The sequence below is a fragment of the Armigeres subalbatus genome, chromosome 3, assembly GCF_024139115.2.
Source record: "Armigeres subalbatus isolate Guangzhou_Male chromosome 3, GZ_Asu_2, whole genome shotgun sequence".
NCBI classification, from domain to species: Eukaryota; Metazoa; Arthropoda; class Insecta; order Diptera; family Culicidae; genus Armigeres; species Armigeres subalbatus.
Window position 1 is genome coordinate 187464737 of NC_085141.1, and position 24354 is coordinate 187489090.

General features: G+C 39.2%; 1 protein-coding gene across 5 annotated transcripts; it reads left to right on the forward strand.

Moving 5' to 3' along the window:
- Nucleotides 1-1891: 1891 nt before the first annotated feature.
- LOC134226256 (epoxide hydrolase 4-like) lies at nucleotides 1892-24145 on the forward strand. 5 transcript variants are annotated; one of them, XM_062706910.1, is made up of 6 exons: nucleotides 1892-2039; nucleotides 2768-3430; nucleotides 22595-22693; nucleotides 22930-23250; nucleotides 23348-23756; nucleotides 23823-24145. In XM_062706910.1, exons 2-6 carry the CDS (start codon nucleotides 3104-3106, stop codon nucleotides 24008-24010), a joined length of 1344 nt encoding a protein of 447 aa, XP_062562894.1. In that variant the 5' UTR covers nucleotides 1892-2039; nucleotides 2768-3103; the 3' UTR covers nucleotides 24011-24145. The 5 variants fall into 5 exon arrangements, with proteins under 5 accessions (XP_062562894.1, XP_062562896.1, XP_062562893.1 ...); XM_062706909.1 differs by having other exon boundaries at nucleotides 1904-2253; XM_062706908.1 differs by having other exon boundaries at nucleotides 1904-2233.
- The last annotated feature ends 209 nt before the right edge of the window (nucleotides 24146-24354 follow it).

Genomic DNA, 24354 nt, shown 5'->3' on the forward strand with positions numbered 1-24354 from the left:
TGGGGCCTACTTGCGGATACATGCAGCGTTTTATAGGAATTTAACAGGGCCCACTGTCAAACCCCACCACATCCTAGGCAAGCCTCACAACTCGCAGATGGTCTGGGGAGGGATCGTCAAGCCCTCGGACATAGTCCCTGCTGCCCGCGATTGGTTGAATTAAACCATGTAGGAATTACAATGTAGACAATTTTTTGTTCTGTCATCAGTATGCTTGATGTAGGTTCATGGTTAATATAGAGCACAAGGGTTATAGTTTCGGGGTTAAAGAAGTTTTTGCTCCACAACATACCCTGTGCAGCGCTCTTGCCACTGCCTCATAACCGTGTTTAAAAAGCTCTTCTGATTGAGTATAAACTGTTCAGATGTAAGCTAAATAAATGAAATTAATGCCTTCTGACGCTTGAGCCTTCAATTAAACGGTGTTAAAAAAAGAACATTATAGTGACACAAATTGGTATATTATGTGGTAAGATTTCAAGAAACATGATCATATTACCAGATAACTTGAAAACGTTTAATTGTACATCTACTTTACATATTTATGTCATGTTTTGTTTTGTGACGCCGTGAGTTGATTAAAATTGAGCACTAAAGGAATATATCTATAGTAACGGAAAATAACAAACAGATATTCGAATTTCATGAAGGCCGGGAGTATTCTAAGAAAGGCCTGCTATTCCCCAATGAGCAGGCTTCGGAATTCTCGCTCATATGAATAAAAACCGAGGATTGATCCAAACAGCGGAGTGCAATTTTTCCATATTCTCCTTTGAGCAAGTGTTCTCACACAATATTTTATCCGGATAGAATGACGGGCGATAAACTCGCGAGCGCCGGCTTGCCGGATAATTTACTTTTGGGCATTCAAATTCTCCACCTCCCCACTTCTTCAGATAAGTTTTAAAAGCATACCCAAAACAATTTCAAAATGTGTAGAGCGCCCACTATAACCACACCACCACACGAACCGATTGAAAGCAACTAGAAAAACTGCTCTATTAAACCTACTTCATATGGTGGCGCATCGTCGTATGCAATCAGTTTGGAGAAGCAAAGTAAGCAGCATTTGATTTTCGCGAAACATGGGAAGAGGGATAACAATTTTTCGCACCATCGCTTGTGCCGGAGTTTATCGCACTGTAACTTATCCGGATCAAATGCATGGTGGAGTGATCAGTTGTCGCGTGAGTGAGTGAGAAATCCGAACCCTGCCTATGAGAAATAACCGAGAGCATAAAAATCATTCACCGCATTACTGAGAACCTAGCTAAGCACTTAGAACGTGGTTACTGTTGTCCCGGCCTTTTTAGCACTCAAGTTTTGATATCATTTGATTCTTATACTGCGTACTGGTTTAGAAATATGTGATCAGGGAACGTTATACTGATAATTTATAAAAGGATGCCTCCAAATATTTGTTATTGTACTGTGTAATCATTGGCATATTCGTATAGACTTTCTTTTTCATACCTATTCTTCCGATCATTAAAGCAACTTGTAGAGCTATACTGCCGTGCCAAGCAGAGTTGTCCCATGCCGTTTTTTTCACGATTCCATTCCCACTGTGTTGGGGGTGTCGCATATGCTCAATTTATTTCTATATCAGACATCATGGCTAGGCTTGCCAGCAATCCTTGCTAGTTTTTAATCCATTGCTGGATTCTTTTGATGGCCACCAGGGCAGCAATAAGGCCATCAACTAAAAAACGACATGGGACAATTATGCTTGGGATGGCAGTATAGCTTCTATAGAAAGCAGAAAGAATTTTAGAAAGTAGTAGGAAAGCAAGCTGCAAGAAGTGATGCATCAGGGTGGAATAGCTTATCGTGGAGGTCCGGTCATCACGAATACATGCATCATAATTAGATAGAATCCTAGAAGCTAGAAGAATCGTAAGGGAGACGGGAACATTGTGTTGCTTAGATGCAGTTGGTGTCAGTTTCAAGCGAGTAGTGTGGTGTGAAAGTTCGTTGCATTGTAGTAGGTGCATATAAAATTAGTCACTATCCAAGGTGGAACCTTAAGAACTGATAAGGTAAACCTCCTTATCTGAACTACCTTGCCGTTCTACTTGTGGATAGCGAACAGAATAAACAAGCGTTGCGAGTGCGTCGTTTGGACTCACGATAGTGTTTGAGCACGAGCGAGCTATCACGTGTACGTGCATGGAACTCCGTCAACTACGTCACAGCGTTTATGGACTTTACCCCCTATAAAGGAAAGCGAAATGTACGTGACTCGTGAGCAAGGTTGTACCGTACAGCACCACAACATAAACCAAATTATGTTGGATTTATGTTGCATTGCTGTAGTTGTGTTGGTCTGAGGGGAGGAATTAGCAAATCAATGTCTATTTTCATAAACAAAAGTCTGTGAAGTAGGTAGTAGGTTGAAAAGTGTCTGTGATGCTTTCATAAACAGGGCCGGTAGCGATAAACCAAAACAAGAAAATGATTAATGTAGTGCAGAACTTGCTCAGGGATATATTGAAAAATAATGAATTGGCGGCACATATCGTCAAAAACAGACCCTTTTTTTCAATCTGGGTTTCAAGTAGTTTGAATACATAATTAAAGTATCCTAGAGCTAGAAAGTAATAATTAACTCGCATGGTACTCTTTAAAGTTTCAAAATATATGTACGAAAAATGTAATTTAGTTAAAGTAAAATAAACGCTGAACTATCTGGCTTCAACGTGAACAAGTCAATAGAAAGTAATTCTCTTCCATCCCTTTTTATGTAAGGTTCATTTCAATTTTTCAGAACACCGGAGCGCCACTGGAACAGCAGTGCCTGTAGTGACAACAGCAGACACACATGGCTTGTTAGGTGAATCTCGTGAATTGATGCTGATGCGACGACCTACGGCGTGACGGAGGAGAGCAAATGTCATAAGACATTTAAAAACAAGCTGATAGTAAAAAGTGATACGATGGGTTTAATCTTTTAATGCTGGCGATGTTCGTTTCCGAATGAACTGCACAGGACGTCTATGCAGACAGTTTCGAGCGTGAAATCTAACAGGTCGGTCGCGAATGTGCGAGTGGCACCCATAATGATTGAAGATTAACCGAATTGCAACTTCAGCAACAATGACCAATGGTTTCAAGTAAAGTGAATGGAAATTACATCACCTGTGCAGTTAACAGTATACCCGCTTGTGAAACTAGAAATTTCAAAATGTCTCAACCGAAGCACTATGAGGTGCTGGAAGTCGTTCCTAAAATGCAGATTATAAATGTGTACTTCCGTTGTATGGTTGCGAATTTGATAGTGCTCCTAAAATGGCTGTTCGAGTGCATCAAGTGTAGGGTTCATAAGACCACCATAATGAGGAGATCGATAGAACAAGTTCAGTTCCCGAATATGCAGCCGAATTTCATGACCGAAACCAAGATGGGGCGACACTCGTACGTCAAGTTAGAGGTGAATAAACATGTTTGATTAACGGTAATTATTGGAGTGACGTAGTGTTTGATAATGGTGGGAGCGAGCGTGCGGCAGCAACAAGCAGATCAAAGCTCGCAGAAGCATGAACTAACGCTCGCGTTGCGCACCATGTGCGACTGACTAGCGGTTTACGAGCGTGAATCATTCGTGATGTCTGGAACGACGAGCTTAAGAACTTTGGTTTTATGATTGTTCTTTAATTAAGGTTAATGTGCGAAGTACATCGCGTCATTATGATCCAGCTTGTTTTTGTTTCGAGGATTTCATTTGTAGCCAGTTTTGTAGGTCGAATAGTTGCACGTTGTCAAGGTTGCTAAATACGTTTTTTGCATTTCTTCTTTGAGTTTCATCATCTGCCTATCGCGAAAATATTTTGTGATTAGGGACAATCGAGCGATGTTTGTTGTTTTGCATATATATTTAGACGTTGAAGTGAGGTGGAGCAAAAGTTACGTACTTTGTTTTCATACGAGTGTGAAAGCCTTATAAACCAAGTTCTAAACTATGTATAGTCGATGTATACCTTTGTCATACTTGCACTACAAACATTGGAATGAGTTATATTTCTAGCTATTACCTCAATGCAAGAATAAATGTATGCATAAGTCGACTAAAAAAATAAAGAATGGTCATTTCTCAGTACAGAAGTTCAAATCGCGGCTCTTTATGCAAATTATTGACTTGTTTTAGGGGTACATCCTTAAGGTTTTAAAATTATTTGACGATAATAATTTTCTTGTTTACTTATACTTTTATTTCTTCTTCTTCTTATTGGCATTACACACTGGGACAGAGCCGCCTCGCAGCTTAGTGTTCATTAAGCACTTCCACAGTTGTTAACTGCGAGGTTTCTAAGCCAAGCTACCATTTTTGCATTCGTATATCATGAGGCTAACACGATGATACTTTATGCCCAGGGAAGTCGAGACAATTTCCAATCCGAAAATTGCCTAGACCGGCACCGGGAATCGAACCCAGCCACCCTCAGTATGGTCTTGCTTTGTAGCCGCGCGTCTTACCGCACGGCTAAGGAGGGCCCCGTGTGCACGTCTCTCAAATTTTGCGAGCCAAAGAGCCGAAGGGGCTCGGGCTCTCGCTGCTGCGTGCGAGTCAAAGACTGCACTACCCTTTCGGGTAGCACGGGTAGTGCACATTGTGCATTTGGAATTCACCGAAAAAATTGAAATCATATTAAATGCCCGCCAGACAATGGACGACAAATATTTTTAATTGTTTCTTGTTTGTTTGCTTTACAACAATAAAAAGTTATGTGTTTGCAGATATTTGGAGCTTATTTATGTGATTTCTTCTTAGAGAGTAATCCAAAAATCATAGATGCATCAACAAGCCACGCTTTTGGAAGTGCCGTTGGTAGAAATTTAAAAAAACGGCTACATTCACCGTTGATAAAAAGAGTATGTCTGAAATACTTAAAAATCTCTTCCATTTGGAAAAAATGTTTTTTAATTGCCAGTAGACAGTCTTCACGAAAACATGAACCGCGTTTAAACAAGTGCAGTTTTCCCGTGTGCAAGTTCGCACTCAAACATGCATACTAGATACAAACCGAGTTCATCATAAACCAAACCAAAATCGCACCCGGTTTGAACACGAGTGTGCGCCCAAGTTCAAACACACGGGTTTGAACATGGAAGTTTAAACATCAGTTTACACACAGCATGCTGTTCATATTGGTCAAGTGGTTTCTCTTCTTGAGTAGCGGTGATGGCCTTGTGGTAACTCGTTTGGCGTTCACTCAGGGCACTAGTGTTTGAATCCTTGTCTTTGGATTTTTTTTAGGAATGGCACATGAATAGTTTTAGTTTTATAAATGCCACTTTTCAGCCCTTGTCAGGTGGTTTGCGCTTGTTCCGATATCTCAATATCACAACAATTTGTTTACTCAACATTTTGCATACAACCTTCAGATATTATTCTTAATGTTCATAAAAACTGAATATTATGTGCATTTTCCCGGTAAGACAAGTGGCAGCCTCCAATGTAATGATTATTTAAAGCGTCCTTGCGTTTATGTTCTAAACGAGGTAAAATACATAAGTCTCTGTTCATCTGTCTAAAATGTAGCTCCTAATTATTTTAAATCCATTACATATGCAAGCATGCATTTTGTTTTGTTAAATACGATGGGATTTGCAAATCGTGAATAAAATATAGATGTTGATTCCAAAAAGTTCTGAGACACACTTTTAGTGGGGGAGGGAGGTTGTTAACTAAAGGTTCAAACTGATAGAAATTTAAAAAGATAGTAGGGGTCTGTTCATAATGTATTCTATATTGCTATGTATAAATAATACGCCGATGACATTATGCAATACAAAGAAAATTCACAAACGATAGAGCTCCAGGTCAGAAATGAGCCCACAAATCCTAAAAGTCTTATAAACTATATGGCTCTCATAAAAGATAAAATCTCCAATTATGACAATCTAAAAAATCACGAAACTGGAATTAAAGCCCCGTTGATCATAAGGTTCTTCAAAAAGGTCGACAACTCTCTCTCTCCCTGGAATAAAGGAATCTCTATGTAACCCAGAACTTCGCTTCAGATTCTCGGTATATTTATCAAGTACCACCGCAAAGTGAGTAGAATGAATTATCTCCATATAAACATGTCAGAAAAATCTTATCCCAAAATTTTAGAAATATGAACTAATCAGTTTTGGTGGTTTTGGTTTGGTGGTCCCGAAATCCTAAGAAGAATTGCTTTCAGAACCTCGAAAATGGAATAAAAAGCTCCGCTCAGAGCAGATTCGAACCTAAGACGTCCTGAATGAAAGGCCTGAATCAAGACCTCACCTCTATAAACGCTTCGTTATGCAAGTGCGAAAAATGTGCACAACATGTTTCAATTTTTCAATCATACCTTCATTGAAGTTTGGTTAAATTCTCTTATTCGAGATATGAATAACAAGGCTGGGAAACGCTAAGAATCAACAATAGTTTCCACAGCAACCCGTTCATTTACCCAAGCGTAGCATTTTCGTGTGCAAGCGCACATGTTTGAACCCAAGTTTAAACCAGACATAATGCACGCGTACAAAAAAAGATGAGATTGAGCAACGACTGCTACGCGCACATAAAATTTAGCGCACGCGAGTCTCACGAGCAGTGATGGGAAATGTCACAAAAATGTCATGGGATTGCTATTACTAATTTGCTAATAACTTTTTACAACAGTCTTTTACAACTCGGATTTTTTATTAACATGTAATGCTTAAAGGATCCTACAACTTTGCCAAACAGGTCATTGTTCTAAATATACAGTGTGAGGCATGATAACGAATTTAAAAAATGTCACGGAATGTCATGACATTAATGTCAGTTGACACTAATTCGGCTCTCACGCCGCCATTATCAGATTTAGAGCAATGACCTATTAGAAAAATTTTAGTATCCTTTGAGTGCTTTATGTTTATATAAAACATACGATTGTAAATTACTTGTGAAAAAAGTTATTAACAAATTAGTCCCATGACATCGATATGACATTTCCCGTCACTGCTCACGAGGCTTGTGTACCTCACATTAACATTGATGAGTCGCATTGAGACATCTCAATGCGATCAGCTCATGCGCTGTTTGCCATGGCAAACCTTTGCAAGCAACAGCGAAAGTGCGTAAAACAGCTTGGGCGGGAAATTTTCATTCAATAATATCGTCGCCTAAGTAACGCCAGCTATGCATTCCTAGCGCATGAGATGAGTCTCATGAGACGTACATTGAGACACGCTCACTCAGTTATTTTATGCGCGCGCCAGCTTCTCTCGTCGCACAGAATCGGTGCTACGTGAGCTTTTGTGGCTCATGGCTCACTGTCTCACCTATGTATACACGAGAATTAAGAGACTCTGGTTTAAACTCGATGTTTGAACATTGTACATTGCGCCTGGGTGTATCAGGTGCTCAGGCTCGTGTTCAGATTGCTATGTGCAAGTTCGAACATAGCAAGCAATGTTTGATTGGGTGCACAAACTTAGGTGAACATCTCACACATGTTGCACCTTGAAGACTGCCAGTAGATTATTCTTTAAAAGATTTTTTATTCTCACAGTAGCTTTATAGTAACAGTCAAAATGATCAATGTTGAAATAGCGGATCAATATAATGAAACCCTGCTGAATAATTATTAAATGCATTTGGGTTGCTTTATGAGCAAATTATTTTGGAATTAAAGGGGTTCCATATACATGGTTTTTTGATAAGCACGAGGAATTTCTAAATCTACGACAGCCGATTTTCGTTGAAGTAATTTTTCGTAGTTTTTGGAATTTAGGTAAAAATGGACTTTAGCATAAATATTGATTTATTTCCGTTATAAAAAATGCGTTTCTGTCGGAATATTTTGAAATATTTTCAAGGTAAATAAATATTAAAAATCCATTCACATATATTCATAGATATGTATAAGAATTAAAAAGTGATTGAAATGCATTTTAACTTCTGCATATTTTCCATAGCATATAAATTTTCCTTATCTTATTTATTCATATTGCGAAATGTCGAACAAAGAAAACGCCAATCAATCATCTTTCTATAGAACACCAAAGCGTGTTAAAATCACCGTTAGATCTCGAAAATCCTGCCGAAGCAGCACCGAAAAAGTGCAGTTAGAGTGCTGCTCTGTGCATGACTCTTTGAGAGCCCCGAGTACGATCCGCACTTACTCGCTTCTCTCGAGCTAAACGGGGTTGCTCCTAACAATGCGTGCTGCACGCAGAGTTTCGTACTGCACCTTATCCCTGCAGGGAAGTCGAGACAATTTCCAATCCGAAAATTACCTAGACCGGCACCGGGAATCGAACCCAGCCACCCTCAGCATGGTCTTGCTTTGTAGCCGCGCGTCTTACCGCACGGCTTAGGAGGGTCCTTATATACTTTTATTTATTTATTTATTATTCCACACATTTGACAATATAATATGCCTGAAAAACAAAATAATTAATTTTCTTATTGTAAAAGTGGTTTGAGATACAGACTCAAAATATGCATAAGACTCAAAGTAAACAAAGACTTTGGTACATGGTACATGGAATAAAAAACATGATAATGAAAAAGCCATTTGTGAAGAAAAAGTGCGCCAATGAAATTGTCATTTATTTAACAGTGTTCTGAGTTTTTTTTTCGGTCTCTGTGATAACTAGCTAAGATAATAATCGTAAGTAACTAAACATTAGAGTGGGGCGCAGTTGTATGGAAAAACGCAAACTTCGTCCGATCAAGTGAGAAGGTTTTTCTGAATCGTTTTTGACCCCAATCAACTGTGCAAAATATGGGCTCGATTGGTTGCGACCTCACATGCCGCATCGCGACCAAGGGCCTCATACGCCTGTCACTGGCGAACAAAGCTCGTGTACTCTGCATCGAAGCTTAGAAACGGTGTTAGGGCGCAATCGTTAATGTGAACATTTTTATATTCGGTTAGTTACTGCAAATAAATTCTTTTTCGAGTCCCTATAATCAAGCAGGTATCTGAAGCACACCGCATCGTTATATTGCTGCATGATTGAGTGTTTAATTTTGATAAAATATCGAAATCAAAAGTGTGCATAAAAATTGCCTCGCCATAACAAAAAGGTGGTAGAGAATTAACACTGTTGTTTACAGTTTAGAACCAAATCCAGATGTCGCACATGTTGGGGTAGGGATTCAGTGCTCCACCTTCTCCCCCTGATCGCGACGGATCGAAATCAAGTGTAAGGGTTGCGGATGAAATATCGACGTCATTTGTTACCTTAGATGGATTAAAGCAGGGTGATGCACTCTCGAACCTACTGTTCAATATAGCGCTCGAGGGAGCGATTAGGAGAGCTGGTGTGCAAAGAAGCGGTACCATTATCTCAAAATCGCATATGCTCCTGGGATTTGCGGACGATATCGATATTATCGGAATTGATCGCCGTGTCGTGGAAGAGGCTTTTGTGGCTTTTAAGAGGGAGACAGCGAGGATTGGACTCACGATCAATACCAGCAAAACGAAGTACATGGTCGCTGGCAATCAACGTGGGTTCATTAGTGGTGGTGGTAGCGAAATGGTGCTGGATGGTGAAAAATTTGAAGTGGTAGAAGAATTTGTGTATCTTGGAACATTAGTGACGTGCGATAATGATGTTACCCGCGAGGTAAAAGGCGTATTGCAGCTGCAAATAGGGCTTATTACGGACTTCGTAACCAGCTTAAGTCCCGTAGTCTGCAAACGAAAACAAAACTCGCGCTGTATACTACTCTGATTCTTCCGGTGGCTTTATACGGCCATGAGACATGGACATTAAAGGAGGCTGATCGGAGAGCTCTCAGGTGTTTGAGCGTAAGGTGCTGCGGACAATACTCGGCGGTAAACAGGAGAACGGTATCTAGCGACGTCGCATGAATCACGAATTGTACCAGGTGTATAAAGGGCTGGTTATTATTAAGCTTATACAACACGGCAGACTACGGTGGGCTGGTCACGTTGTTCGTATGCCGGAAGAACGTCAAGCGAAGATAATATTTAGTAGAGAACCCGGAAGAGGCCGCAGGCTTCGTGGAAGGCCGCGTACACGATGGCTTTTTGAAGTTGAAGAGGACCTGAGGGCGCTCAATGTTCAGGGCGACTGGAAGCGATTGGCCCAGGATCGAGTCCAGTGGAGAAGGATACTCCATTCGGCGTAGGTTCATCGAAGAGCTGTAGCCCATCAAGTATCAAGTATCACGTGACTCAATACGTTAGCATATAGTCTGGAAGATGCCGAAAGACTTTGCCGAAGAAGCTACATAGCTGGAAGGTCTACAAAAAATGTTATTACGTTTCGAAAATTGATTATTCAAACCATATGCAAGAAATCAATGTTTCTGCCAGCACTACCGGACGACCTATGGTTATCGAAGGGCAAAACCCATATTCCTTCTTGTCGGATTTTTTTCTTTGGGAAATGATTCCGGATAGCTCCCATTAGCTCTAAAGCCCTTTAAGATCAATTATTTAGAAATAACACTCAGTTAAATTATTGGTCTACGTAGTTCGGCAGTGCTGGCAGAATAAACGATTTTGTACATATGGTTTGAACACTCAATCTTTGAAGCGTTATAACTTTTTTTATGGACGTTCCAGCAACGTGCCTTCTTCAGCAAAGTTTTTCGGCATCCTTTGGGTTATACTTTAACGCAATGTGCCACTTGATTTACGATGAACTGAAACTTCTAGTAGTAGAAATGCAAAAATATACGTTCTCCCATACTAATTTCCATACAAACTTCAAACGCGATGCGGAAAGCGAGCAAGTAACCAATCGGTCCCAAATTCTGCACAGTTGTTCAGGACCCAGAATGGCTTCGAAAAACCATTGATTTGAAAAAATGACCATGACGCCCCACTCTACTAAACATGGCAATGAAACTTGCCTTAGTGTCTTATAATTGCACGATTCCAATACTAGCGTAATTGCCTTACAACTGTTGTAGCAGGATATGTAAAGCTGTCGTCAACTCACACAGCTCGTAGATCAACACCGCTTCTTCATTTCTTTTATGGAACAAAGAATAAATATTTTTTATTGTGGTCTTCTGGTGCTAGGACGTAAACCGCGAAACAAACGCAAACATTGTTTTCCATTTCTTTACTTGGAGCATGAACATCCTCTTCTCTCCACTGCTTTGCCATATAAGCTTCAGCTGTCGTGTCCCTTTTTAAATTGAATTTGATTGAGTTCGCAGCACATACAAGCTGTACAAAACCAAAATTTAAAAACAAGTTATTTTTTCACTAATTAATGATTTTGAGTGTATTACTTCTACGTGAAGTTAAACGATTTACAGTGATATGCATATCCATGGAAATGCTAATGTCATCTTCCAAACTTAGCTCTCTGCGATAGGGTCTATTCGCCAACACACAGAGGGACTTGCCGACGCGGTGCCTACGCCTGCTCCAGTCTTGACGAGGACCCCTTTCCGTCCTCAGGCTCGAAACCCGCCAGGTTGACCGACGCCGCGAAAGCGACGATACCATGTTGTTCTTCGCGCGGCCACTTGTTCGATAAAAGGATCGAGTTCGACCACAGAGCATGACCACCGGTATGACCCATGAAGCCGACTCCGATCCGAGCTCTTCGACTTCGGTGATCTCGTCCAGCTCCAGGTCTTGCTACCCTCATTCGCCTTCTTTTCGGTCATTGACGTCTTCGGTTTCCTCTTGTTCTTGACCAGGGTCCAGGAGGCGTCATCCCCCTATATTTCCCTGGTCTGGTGCGGCTGAGAGCTCTCAGCCTGCCGTTACCACCGTATTTCCTGGGTGGACGGACCATTCCAGGTCCTTACTCCCCCGGTTTTGGAGGTACCTGGCCGGGGTTCAGCTTCCCAGCCCCACTACCCTTGTTCGGGGTAGTAACCCTCCGCGTTTTGGAGCGGCCCCCAGGGAGGTCATCCCCTGGTGACTGTCTCCCCCGTTTTTGTGTCTGCTCCGTTGGAGCAGTCACCCCCGACGTGCCCGCAAATACTTGAGCCTTAGTCTGGGTAGACTTTGGCACCATCGTCTTCGCTGGCACGCCCTCGGTCGATTCACCTTGCCCGAGTCCACGAATCCTTGGGCCTCAGTCTGGGTAGACCTCGACTCCACGGATTTCACGGGCTTACACTTGGCCGTCCCGACCGCCCTCTCCAGCTTGGCGTCCAGCATCGACTTTCGAAGTTTCAGCAAGCTCCTCTTGAGGTCCTTACTGATATTATGCTTCGATGACGCAAAGTCGATGATGGCGTCCAAAGTCGATGATGGGCCGAAAGCCCATGTCAGAAGGACAACAGTGCCCAGGCTGCACTACCAGCTAAGTACAAAACCCTTAGCTGGCAGTCGATTGTCATCGGAAGATCCGTGGAAGCGTGAGATTGGAACTTGGGAGGACCAGAGCATTGTGGGTCGCTCCTTCCCAGATGTTAACTCACCATTTCGCAGCCCAGTATGTGTGTGTGTGCACAAAAGCTAAAAAAAACATTAGACAACTTTTTGTATAGTAATCCTTAACCGATTTTCTCGCAACAAGTTTTATTCGCCAGAGGATAAATGTGGATCACTATTTAATTTGATAACGATCGGTCATTGCGTTTAAAAGTTATGAAGAAAATGGTACATCGGACCATATGAACCCCATATAAGGTTGGTGCCTTAACTAAATACGAGAAAGGCACCATCAACGCTAGGTGGATTAATCTGGGTTTTGCAAGTAGACAAGCGAATAAAGGAATATAATATTTTTTTGAAAATGTGGACCCTTTTTTAGTGTTACTCTTCAATATAATAAAAATGAAAAGGTCTGTGTTCGTATCCGCATAACTCGAAAACGGCTGGATGGATTCGCTGCATTTCTTCAGCAGATATGTTCGTTATCGTTTCCGACAGTTCACTACGGGAATTTTTGCTTGCTATGCAGGACAACGTCTGCCAGGTCAACTAGTAATCTATCTATATATCTATATAATAAAAATGAAATGTTCTGTTTTCGTATCCGCATAACTCGAAAACGGCTAGATGGATTTTCTCCATTTCTTCGCAGATATATTCGTTATCGTTTCCGACGGGTTTATATGATATTTCCTGATAGGGATCGTTCAAAAATTACGTCCATCGTTTTTCGGCATTTTCAACCCCCCTCATGTCACAAACTGTCACAAATCACTGAGCCCCCCTCTCCCCCTGTACGTACGTGTGTCATTTTTATTTTGGCGATTATTTTAGTCTTTCTTTTTCGTACACTATTTTAATTTTTACAATAGCATAGTGAGTTATGTACCTTACTAACAGTTTGAATATATGTTTTTAAAATGCAAATTGTTCCTAAAATGCATTCAAATTTTTTTTGAAGGTGGATGTCACATAAGATGAACCCCCTCCCTCCCCCTGTCACAAACTGTCACAAAATTCGGACCCCCTCCCCCCCTCAAACCTTGGACGTAATTTTTGAACGACCCCATATAGAAATCACGAGTAAGGTTGAGTAAATCGTGAAGAACTAAAATTAAGAATCATGTGGAAATTTCGCATGGGCAGTTCACAACGTTTATTTTCGCCTACTATGCAGGACAACGTTTGCCGGGTCGACTAGTTTAAAATAAAACTATATTTAGTTAAGAAAACTCATATGTGAATATGTACGTTATGTGGAAGATATTGATTTTGGAAAATGTATTGGAGGTAACCACTTTCCCTTCGATGGGACTCGAACCCATGACCCTACAGTACGCTAGACTGGTGATTTAACCAACTAAGCTACGAAGGACCTCCGTTGGCCTTCGCAACCTAGAGGCTACTGAACGAGCTCGAGATTCCCAAATTGGACGCATAGTCAAATGCAAATCACTCGCAATCCATTTCTCAAGCCAATACTTCCACATGTGTATAGTACACGTCCACATTAGAGGAGCGTGAGTATTTAGAATGTCTGGCGGCTATACACCTCACTTGATCAGTACAGTTGCTGATGAAGAATGTGTATAGCCGATTTTTTTCAGTGTAGGGCTCAATTTGGATACTTTCCAATATTTTTATTAGCCGACCGATTTTGCGATAGTCACCCATACAACACTTTTTTGTAGAATGCGTCGTTTTTCAATTATATCCATTTGAAAAAATCGGTAAAAAAGGTCGACCCTTTTCAAAAGATGGTGTAGATCAAATTTGAAAAAAAAAAGCTTAGAATGCAAAGTGGCTCTTATGAGATGAAAAAAAATAATGACATGATTAAAACAGGCCTGTTAGATTCTATACACATAGTCTATTGAACATATGGGCACATAACAGGCTTGTTGATCATTGGTTGCGCGTGTAGATCTGAGGGCCTTCACTTCAAAGGAATTTCTTGGATAACCACTAATATCTTCCATAAGCATATTATCTTATATGTACCCCAATGGGCACATATCATATTCAAAACAGGCCTGTAGATCATTGGTTACGATTGGATAACCGCGAACATCTACCATACGCAATACGCATATTTTATTAAATGTACCACAACAGCCCAAGTAACACTGAAAACATCATTATTAGCAAAGATCTAAGAATCATGTTGAATAAAGGTCGGGATAATGAAATACAAAACATGTTATGTTCGAAGAAAGCTATGAAAAGGTTTTTTCTAAACATACAGAAATTTAATCATTGAAGCTGTTTCATACTACAATCATACAACTTGATGATAACATGTTGATTTTTGACATTTGTTTGGTTATTTGAGATGTTTTGTTTTACATTCTCACAACATAAAACATGTCTGCGAGGAAGATTTCACGAACACGGTCATAACAAGTTCATTTTTTGACATTTGTTTTGTCAGAAAACATATCCCAATGATAACTGTTCAGCTAAAATATGCATTTTCAACGTAATTTCAACATCTTTTAAGATCAATGTAATGAACGTTCTTCATCGACCCTGTTGTTTATCGAGAACTCGCCATATTGTTTTTGTTGCAGGTTCGAGAATTTGTTTGCATATCAATTTCAAAATTATGCTTTGGCATAGTTATACTTTTCTTCAATCAATGGCGCATGAATTTAGGAGAAGTAAAATGAAAAGATAGCCAATGAAATATGAGCCGCATATAATGTTTCGCCCGAGACTTCGAAATACATATGATTTATGTATTCTGCTTGTATATTTTAATAAATCAAGCTCTATCTGGAATAAGGGCGAATGTCGCAAGAGAGGATTCTCTTCGTCGACTTCCCCTCTTTTAAATAAAAGTGACAAACAGCAGATTTCTTTGTGGTTTATCACCTCAGAACGATAGAAAACAATGCGAACTTGCATTTAGAAGTGATAAACTGCAAAGAAATCCTCTGCTTGTCACTTCTATTCAAAAGAGGGGAAGTCGGCGAAGAGAATTCTCTCTTGCGACATTCGCCCTTTTACCAGATAGAGCTTGAAATATTATTAAAATTGTATTCATCATATCATGCATGCCTGTCTTCGTTTTTGTATAAAATTTGTTTCTTTGAACGTGTTGGTTAATATTTTCGTTTTGGCATTCAATTTGACAGAACCATGTTGACAGTCGGTTATTGAAAACATCATAAGTAGGTGCTTAAGTTTAGTCTTGTGAATGTGCATTCAAAAACAAGGTTTTGACTAAAAGATGTTGAGAATATCAATAATTTTTGCGCTATTTGGGTCGTGTGAAAGTAATTTTTTACCAAAACGTAACAAACTATATGTTCGAAAGATGTATTTTTTACACTCATACAACAAACCGTGTTACTTGGAAGGTACATTACATATTCAAAACAGGCCTGTTGATCATTGGTTACGCGTGTAAATCTTAAGGCCTTCACTTCAGAGATTTCTTGTACAACCGCGAACATCTTCTATACACATATTCTATTGTATGAACCACAATGGACACATAACATATCTAAAAATAGCCCAAATGTCTTTGATTACGCGTATAGATCTGAAGACCTTTATTTCTGAAATTTCTTGGCCAACCAAGAACATCGTCCATACACATTTTCCTATCTATGTTCTACAACAAACACAACAAATATTCAGAACAGGCAAATATTCTTGTCATTTCAAGCTCTATCTGGTAAAAGGGCGAATGTCGCAAGAGAGAATTCTCTTCGCCGACTTCCCCTCTTTTGAATAGAAGTGACAAGCAGAGGATTTCTTTGCAGTTTATCACCTCTAAATGCAAGTTCGCATTGTTTTCTATCGTTCTGAGGTGATAAACCACAAAGAAATCTGCTGCTTGTCACTTTTATTTAAAAGAGGGGAAGTCGACGAAGAGAAACCTCTCTTGCGACATTCGCCCTTATTCCAGATAGAGCTTGATTTATGTCATTTTGATTTAACACGGTGCATATATACCGCATAAAAAATATTTGGTGTACTTGTTGAAATGGCATACTAATACTACCACGTTTATTTCACGTCAAACCAGCGATTATAGGAATGGACGAAAAAAAGCTTTCATGGACGAAAAAAGTTTTTCGTAGGACAAATATAGGACAAAACTGGAAGGGTATTTTTGATTACCGATTCCTAATAAACCATGATTTGTTTATTGCACTATAATAATGTGCAATGGAAAGCAGGAACTCTAAAATATATGTTACATACAACTTAGTTAGGGCTAGCGTTTAAATAAGATTTGAAAACCAAGTAGTACAAACTACGACGGGAATTAGCTCACTACCCTAATGAGAAAATCTTTAATTCCCCACATCCAAAATATGCAGATCAGTCCTTACCCTTTCCTCTGTCTAACGGAGGATCCCCCTTTTTCCCCCATTCAAAAATACAGGCATTTGAAAATGTCGGATTTTTTCAATAAAAACAGTTATATCTCTCAGCAATCCACCAATGTATTCACTTTTTTTTTTTCAATTGACGTTTATTTGAAGGCTCAGGCGCTCGGAGGCATAATGGAGCCGAAAGTAAAAAGAAATTTTATTACAATTTCGTCTTTTGTTTCTTATGTTCGTATGTTAGTGTTGGGGAGCCGAAAAACTCGCGGCTTGGTCGACGTTAAGGAGTACATACAAAAAAATGGGATGGGATAGGGCCTTGGGATTATATTGGTGTCCATAGGTAGCGTTGATGCAGTCTTTCCACGATGATTGGTGTGGTGCAGAACAGGAACAAACTGTAATGATACAAGCAAAACGTTTCTACCGAGCGGAGTGGGAGAAAACGAGGTGGACATGGCCCTACCAATGGGGGAGAGGGAATTAAACAATGACATTGATGCGCTTCAAAAAATTGTGAACAAGGGCCATGTAGTCAAGATCAAGCTTTCCCAACACATCTCTAATGTCCTCATTTTCTGGTTTCCCTCGGGCCCGGAGGGATGCATATAAATCGGACCTGGCAATACCGTATTCGGGGCAGTTCCAGACAATGTATTCACTTAGTTATGTAACTAAAACGTGCATTTTTTATGCTCTAAAACTTTATAGAAGACGTCACTCACTTTTTTTCAAACGCTTATGTTGTTATGTATGATACTGCCATCTGTCTTTTTGTTTCATCTTTTCAGAAATCAAGTCTATTTTTCAATCTGTGAACCAGAAGGATGAATATTCCCCGTTTTGAACCAGGACATTTCCTGACGAACTTTCAGTAACTCTGAAGACATCCTAAATCAAAAACTAGCTGGTGTTGAAGAAAGGTCCTCCCTCATCCATGACATTCGAATTGAAACTTGGTGAGAGAATTCCATTATCTTATATATAAAAATGAAATGGTCTGTGTTCGTATCCGCATAACTCAAAAACGGCTGGATGAATTTTTTTCATTTCTTCAGCAGAAACATTCGTAATAGTTTCCGACGGGTTTATATGATATTTCCTAATGCGAAAATTACAAGTAAAGTTGAGCAAATCGTGAAAAATTAAAATTGTGATTCCTATGCGAACTTTGCATGGGCAGTTCGGAACGCACATTCTCGCCTACTATGCAGGACAACGTCTGCCGGGTCAACTAGTATACATATATTTACCAAATTATATTGAAACTATATGATTATATACCAAAAAAAAAAAACCACCAGGGCACCCAATTGAAGCGATTTGGATAGGAAGAGTGGAATCGCCAACTTCCTATTGTTAACATTTCGTGGATAAAGGGCGGGCTCTTCTCTCCATCTATTGGGTCAATCTGGGAAACGAAGGCTAGATTATAATATTGCATGTACGAACTTTCTTCTGGAAAGAGATTCTTTATTCATCCCGTGGATTCGCATAAGCATCTTTGCTTATGGAACCACCCCACCCATTTTTGGCCCTTTATACAGGAGTCTGATGAAATGCAAACAATAGCATAATCATGATCAAATCGTTTGTCAGATATGGCCAGTGCTATCGGCAGGTGCCTTGCTACAATAGATGGTAGTATCATCATCATCATCAGTCTGTCATTATTATATTTGAAATAGCAGGCCCGACGAACTTCGTTTCGCCTAAAAATCCATTCCAAAGGGGGGAGGGGTCTCGAACCATGTTAAGAACCTTCCCCAGCCCCAAACAAGCTATGCATACAAATTTTCACGCTGATCGGGTCAGTTGTTTCTGCGTCTATAAGGTTCAGACAGACAGAAATTCATTTTTATGTATATAGAAGATTATCATAATAACTAATGATACAAATGATGTACGCCAACGACAATCAAGCTTAAATAATTAGCTTTGACTTTGCTGAAGACACTTTGTTCCTAAAATATCATTTTCAACCTTCAAGGTGAAACTAATTTTTTCCTCCTAATTTCCCGGCGGGGCCAAGCGTGCACTGGCGGATCGAATATCTCTCCTGCCATCTTCAAGAAAAGCTGCGTCTAGCTGCTCTTCCATTGGGAGTGCCACTTCTAGTTGCTGCGCGTAGTCTTGGGTTCTGCAAAAATGGATAGTTTTTCTCAGGCTTTGGAAACTTATATAGGGGACATTCGGCAAATTGAATGATAAAAATAATGAATAATTACACTAAAACACAGGTATAGTTCAACTGGTATACATTCGTATGCTCTTCCTTTGATGATTGGTGTTCACTTAATATAATATCTTTTACCACAAACTTAGTAAATTTAATATAAAGTAACAGGTCAACGTTTCTTCTATTGGCATAGCAATTTCTATTATCAGCAATGATTTTGCTCCCTTCAGCAACTAGACATGGAAGTAGAAAACTAGTAATGTATTGGTGCCAGATGCTGGTTGTTTATATCCTCTAGTAGTAAAATTCATTCATAATAATCGGCCGCACGCTCATCTCGGTTCACTCAATTTTGGAAGAAATTTTATTAATTATCAAAACTGGTTTAAAACAAAACATGAATTTTAGCCTTGGCATCAATTTTATGTCACGTGGAAGATAGGCAAAAACATTTAAACACATTGTAAAACAAATTTTACCCCTTATGCGGCCAACAAAAACAGACGTGAATGGCAGATAGGGTACCCGTGTACCCAGATATTGACAATTTCATAACTTTTACCATGTTTAACCTATTTGAATAATGTTGGCCATTTTGAAGAAGGGAACTTACATACTTTTCGTCCGCTGCCAAGATTTACATCTTTTGTCTTTTGTTATGCCTTAAAGTCTTCACGCGTAAGCAAAAGTCTATCAACCAGTTTCAAATATACAACTTGCTCTTTACGGTCCTTAGATTTGAAGGTCTTTACATGATATGTTTGTTTCATCAAAATAATCATGGGGGTTGCGTACAACGACGTAAACTATGTAAAACCAAATCTATACACATAAGATTGAGCTGGAGCCACCTCATTCGTACACTACGTTTCACAGTTGAATAATTGATAATACCCTAAAAGTAGGCAATTATTTATGGTTGAAATGCGCTATGTAGGAACGGGAATGGTTATGATTTTTTTGATGAGCTTGGAAATAGAGATGTCGTAAAATCCCAATTAATCGATTAGTTACTAATCGATTACTCTTGATTCTTGTCGATTATTGAATCGATTAATCATTGTATAGTAATCGATTCAAAATTAATCGATTATCACAACGATGAATCGATTAATCGAAATAATCAATTCATTTTCGACACCCTTATGATGTCGTAAAATTCTGATTAATCGATTAGTAACTAATCGATTACTCACGATTCCTCTCGATTATTGAATCGATCAATCGTTGGGTAATAATCGATTCAAAATTTATCGATTATCACAACGATGAATCGATTAATCGAAGTAATCGATTAATTTGCGACAACTCTACTTGGAAAGTATTAAAGTTGCAAAAGGAAAACGGTTCTGTCAGCCACATAAGGCTTAAAATACTACGGTGTGGCTATCACTTTTGATATAATTCATGGTCTGAGTGAAAATCTGAATAGAAGCCTTTGTATTCTAACACTTTTTTAAAATAAATGGCAACGCCGGATATTTTGTTCGTAGTTTTGCTAAAATCAAATCACATGGAATTGTGCGTGGTATTTTTTTTAGCGTGTGTTTGATATGCTCACAAACACATTCTCTCGCTCTATTCCGAAGTGCGCTGCTGCCAAAGAAAACGAACAGTCCCAATTTTATTTAGTGAAACATAGAGCAAATATTGGATAAATTTGCTATTTGTGGTGATAATCAAGTGGTAATAAAGTGTAAAAAGTAGTTTACGTACCTAATTTGTCGTATCATATACGATAAAGAGAAGAAACAGGCGATCCAAAAAAGTAAGTAACAGTTTGCTTTTCGTCTGCTGCTTTCTTGGGCGATGCAATAATGGCAAGGATTTCGTAGGTGCAAATTTGTTTCGGTGATTAATTCGTCAAATCTTGCTACTTTTACACAAACAACTTATTCAAATGAAAGCCTAGACTTGAAATTGTGTGATTGAATCAAATTTATATTCATAAATAGTGTATGTTTGCTGGAAAACGCAAATATTGTTGAGAATGCCAACAAATGTCGCACCCTGCCAAAGCCGTATTCTACCCTAAAAATCAAAGAAAATGACATGAGTAAAAAATTTTGCGTCTTTTCGCCAGTGCGGCTTCGATAAAAAAAGACGACGTTCCCCTATGTGAGGCTCATGTTTTCCTAAAAAACTTTCATGGGGACATAAATAAAGATTATTGCAATAATTACAATTATCGCAAGATTCCTTTCACAGATATCGAATCATTTTTGGTCGATATCTTATTGGTATTGCTGGGTAGCACCAGCCGTTCTTATATTACTGGGTGATTTTTTCTCTTACTTTTGAATTGTCACTTTTAAATTCAATTCTCCAAATGCGACAGACCTTAGTATTTTAACTTCCAAGAGCTTAAAATATGAAAATGACTTTAATGAAGAGAAAAATTAACAAGCGACGAACCCCCTATTTTGCGACTAAATAATCTTGATTTTTTCCAATCTTTGAGACGTCGAATCAGTAGTTCATGCTGTTTATGAAACACACGCCAATTAAATCTGCAGCGTTTCAGCGAATGAAGCCTAGTAGAGTAAGATGGCAAGAGAACGCACCCAGCTTTCTGAAGAATGTAGAGCCAATATAAAACAAGCTTTCAATGATCGATTGCTTGTCATTTTTATACTCTTTCTTCATAATTCTCAGAAATAAAATGAAATACGGCACTACATAGGTCTTGGTAGTAGCGTTACTTTTTGAAACGTAAAAAATGCATTATGATTTGGGTCTAGTCTAGTCTAGTCTAGTCTACACATACAAAGCCAATTCGTGAAAGAGACGCGGATATTCAAATTCTTGCAAATTATTCGAATGAAATGTAACAGTATATATGAAGTATTAAAAATTTGTTTGAAATTTTTTAATGATAATAATTTACATAGGGCTTTCCTTAGCCGTGCGGTGAGCTGTGCGGCTACAAAGCAAGACCATTCTGAAGGTGGCTAAGCTCGATTCCCGGTCTGGTCTAGAAATTTTCGGGTGGAAAATTGTCTTAACTTCCCTGGGGATAAAAGTATCATCGTGTTAGCCTCATGATATACGAATGCAAAAATGGTAACTTGGCTTGAAAATCTCGCAGTTAATAACTGTGAAAGTGCTGAATGAACATTAAGCTGCGAGGCGACAATGTCTCAGGCTTTGGTCCGGTTTGCTAATTAAAATCCAATTAAACTTGACAGTACGAAAATTACAAAACCCCCGGTCATAGTAATAGCTGGTGCTACCCAGTAATATCAATAAAATATCTATCAAAAATAATTCAATATCTGTAATCTTGCTCTGCGAGCAGGGTTATTTGATTTTAATTCGCGAATCAAACCAAAGCCTCAGTGCGGGCTGTGATGCCAATAAGAATAAGAATTTGCATTTTTCGTATTTGCGGTTTTGACACTAGTAGAATTTTATAACAGTTTTTTGAACTTATGAAGGACGACGTTCGTAACATCAACACATTGTAACATCAACATTCAACATATGTATATTTGTTTGAAACACAATACAGATATTCTTGTATGACATGTTCAAAGTATCCGTAACTCGTGTTGCTTCGCAAACTCCATTTTCTTAGTACCTTCAACCTACTGGCAAAATGATCAACTTTGAAAGAATTTTTTTAGAGATTTAAAAGTTCTTATTCTTTCGGAACATATATAAAAACATCTAGCTCTAGAGTTTTCATGGAACGGAGAAAAATGTAGTTTATGTTTATAACATTTCAGAACACTAAATTACACTACGTGGAAGCGGGTAACCGTAGTAATCCCACGGCTCTACTTCTACATGGATTTCCTGATTGCTGGTTCGGATGGCGCTATCAGGTATGCTTAATGATTATGTTAATGGTTGTGTTTTCCATTTTTCAAATCCCAAAACCATTTTATTTTTGGATGATCGTCGAGGTGACAATGGGTCTAGGTATCTTTTAATTCAGCTATCCTTGGTCCATTGGCCATGCGCTCTTAGTCGGTCTCCTCCCCTAAACCCAGTATCACCCTCCATTGACGTTTTTGGCTAGAATGGGTTAGATTCTTATTGCTGTTTTTCCTTTTTTCAGATCTCGGAGTTATCTCAGTACTTCCACGTCATCGCACTGGATTTGAAGGGCTTCAATGACTCAGATAAGCCGTTGTGGCGTTTTGATTACGCCCCGAAAAAAATTTGCGAGGATTTGCGTAAATTTTTGATAGCAGTAAGCGCCAAGAGTGTTTCGATTGTAGGCCATGATTTGGGTGCCGTCATCGGATGGACCTTCGCGCACACCAATCCGGAAATGGTGGACAAATTTGTCAGCGTGTCAACACCCCATCCAAATCTGCTTTGGGAAAATCTGCCGGGAAATTCTCCGTTTAATCGAAGGTGGCTCGAATTCGTCCAGGTGAGTCTGTGAGTTTGAGGCACGCCTCTAACATTGTATTAAATCACTTGAGAAATTAAACTTGAATGCGCAGTGGTATCATCCTTATTTATTGCAGTTGCCATACCTGCCGGAAATAGAGATGCAACATAATGCGGAACGTATATTGAAAAAATGCTATCCCCACATTCTGAGAGAGAAGATGTACATATCAGGAACAAATGGATCTGTGATTAATAATCTTATGGAGGCTTACAAGTACACATTCAGCCAAACAGACGACTGGCGAGGTCCACTGAATTATTACCGGAATTTTATGTTCTACCGAATAAAAGAAGGAGAAACGCTTCAATGTCCATGTCTGATTATCACAGGAAATGAGGATCGAATATACAAGCTGGAATCAGTAGTTAAGAGCTCTGACTACTGTGAGAATTTTGTGATTAAGATCATTGAACAATCGGGCCATGCACCGCATCAAGAAATGTCAACCGAATTCAACAGCACTCTGCTTAAATTTTTAATAGGTGAGTTATACATTGTATTGCCAATAATTCAAGATCGTACTAGTTATCCTATTTTTTGTTTTTCAGGTAAACGAATGCTCACAAGATCACTGGAAATGAATGCACCAACTCCCACGCGAGGGCTCGTGGGGAGAGTTTTCGGGGGCATTGGTGCAGTGGCCAATAACACGGTCAAGTTGGGGAACAATCTCAAAGATGGCTACACTTTTGCATCTGCCCTGAACAACGTGCCGAACTTTATGCTCAAAAGCTAGAGTATGTTTGCAACCCATGGTGTGCGAATTGTGTGTGAACTTCGTGAATGATTTTATCATTATCTTAATGAAGAGTGGTTTTGTATACATACTTTTTCTGGATGGAAATATCAAATAAAATGAATTTTATAAAGATATGTTTGAAAATTAGTTGTATTCATCACAATTCTGAAGTTAGGGAAGGTTAAAATTAAGTAGGAAGTGTCTGATAATGTGGATTAAGGTGGACCACTCTTATATGAAAAAAATCAAAATCATTTTTTCGAGACGTATACCCCCTGAAAATAAAGTTTTTTGCTCCCAGAAGCTACTGTAAAAATTTCAGCCAGATCCGTCAAGTCTAA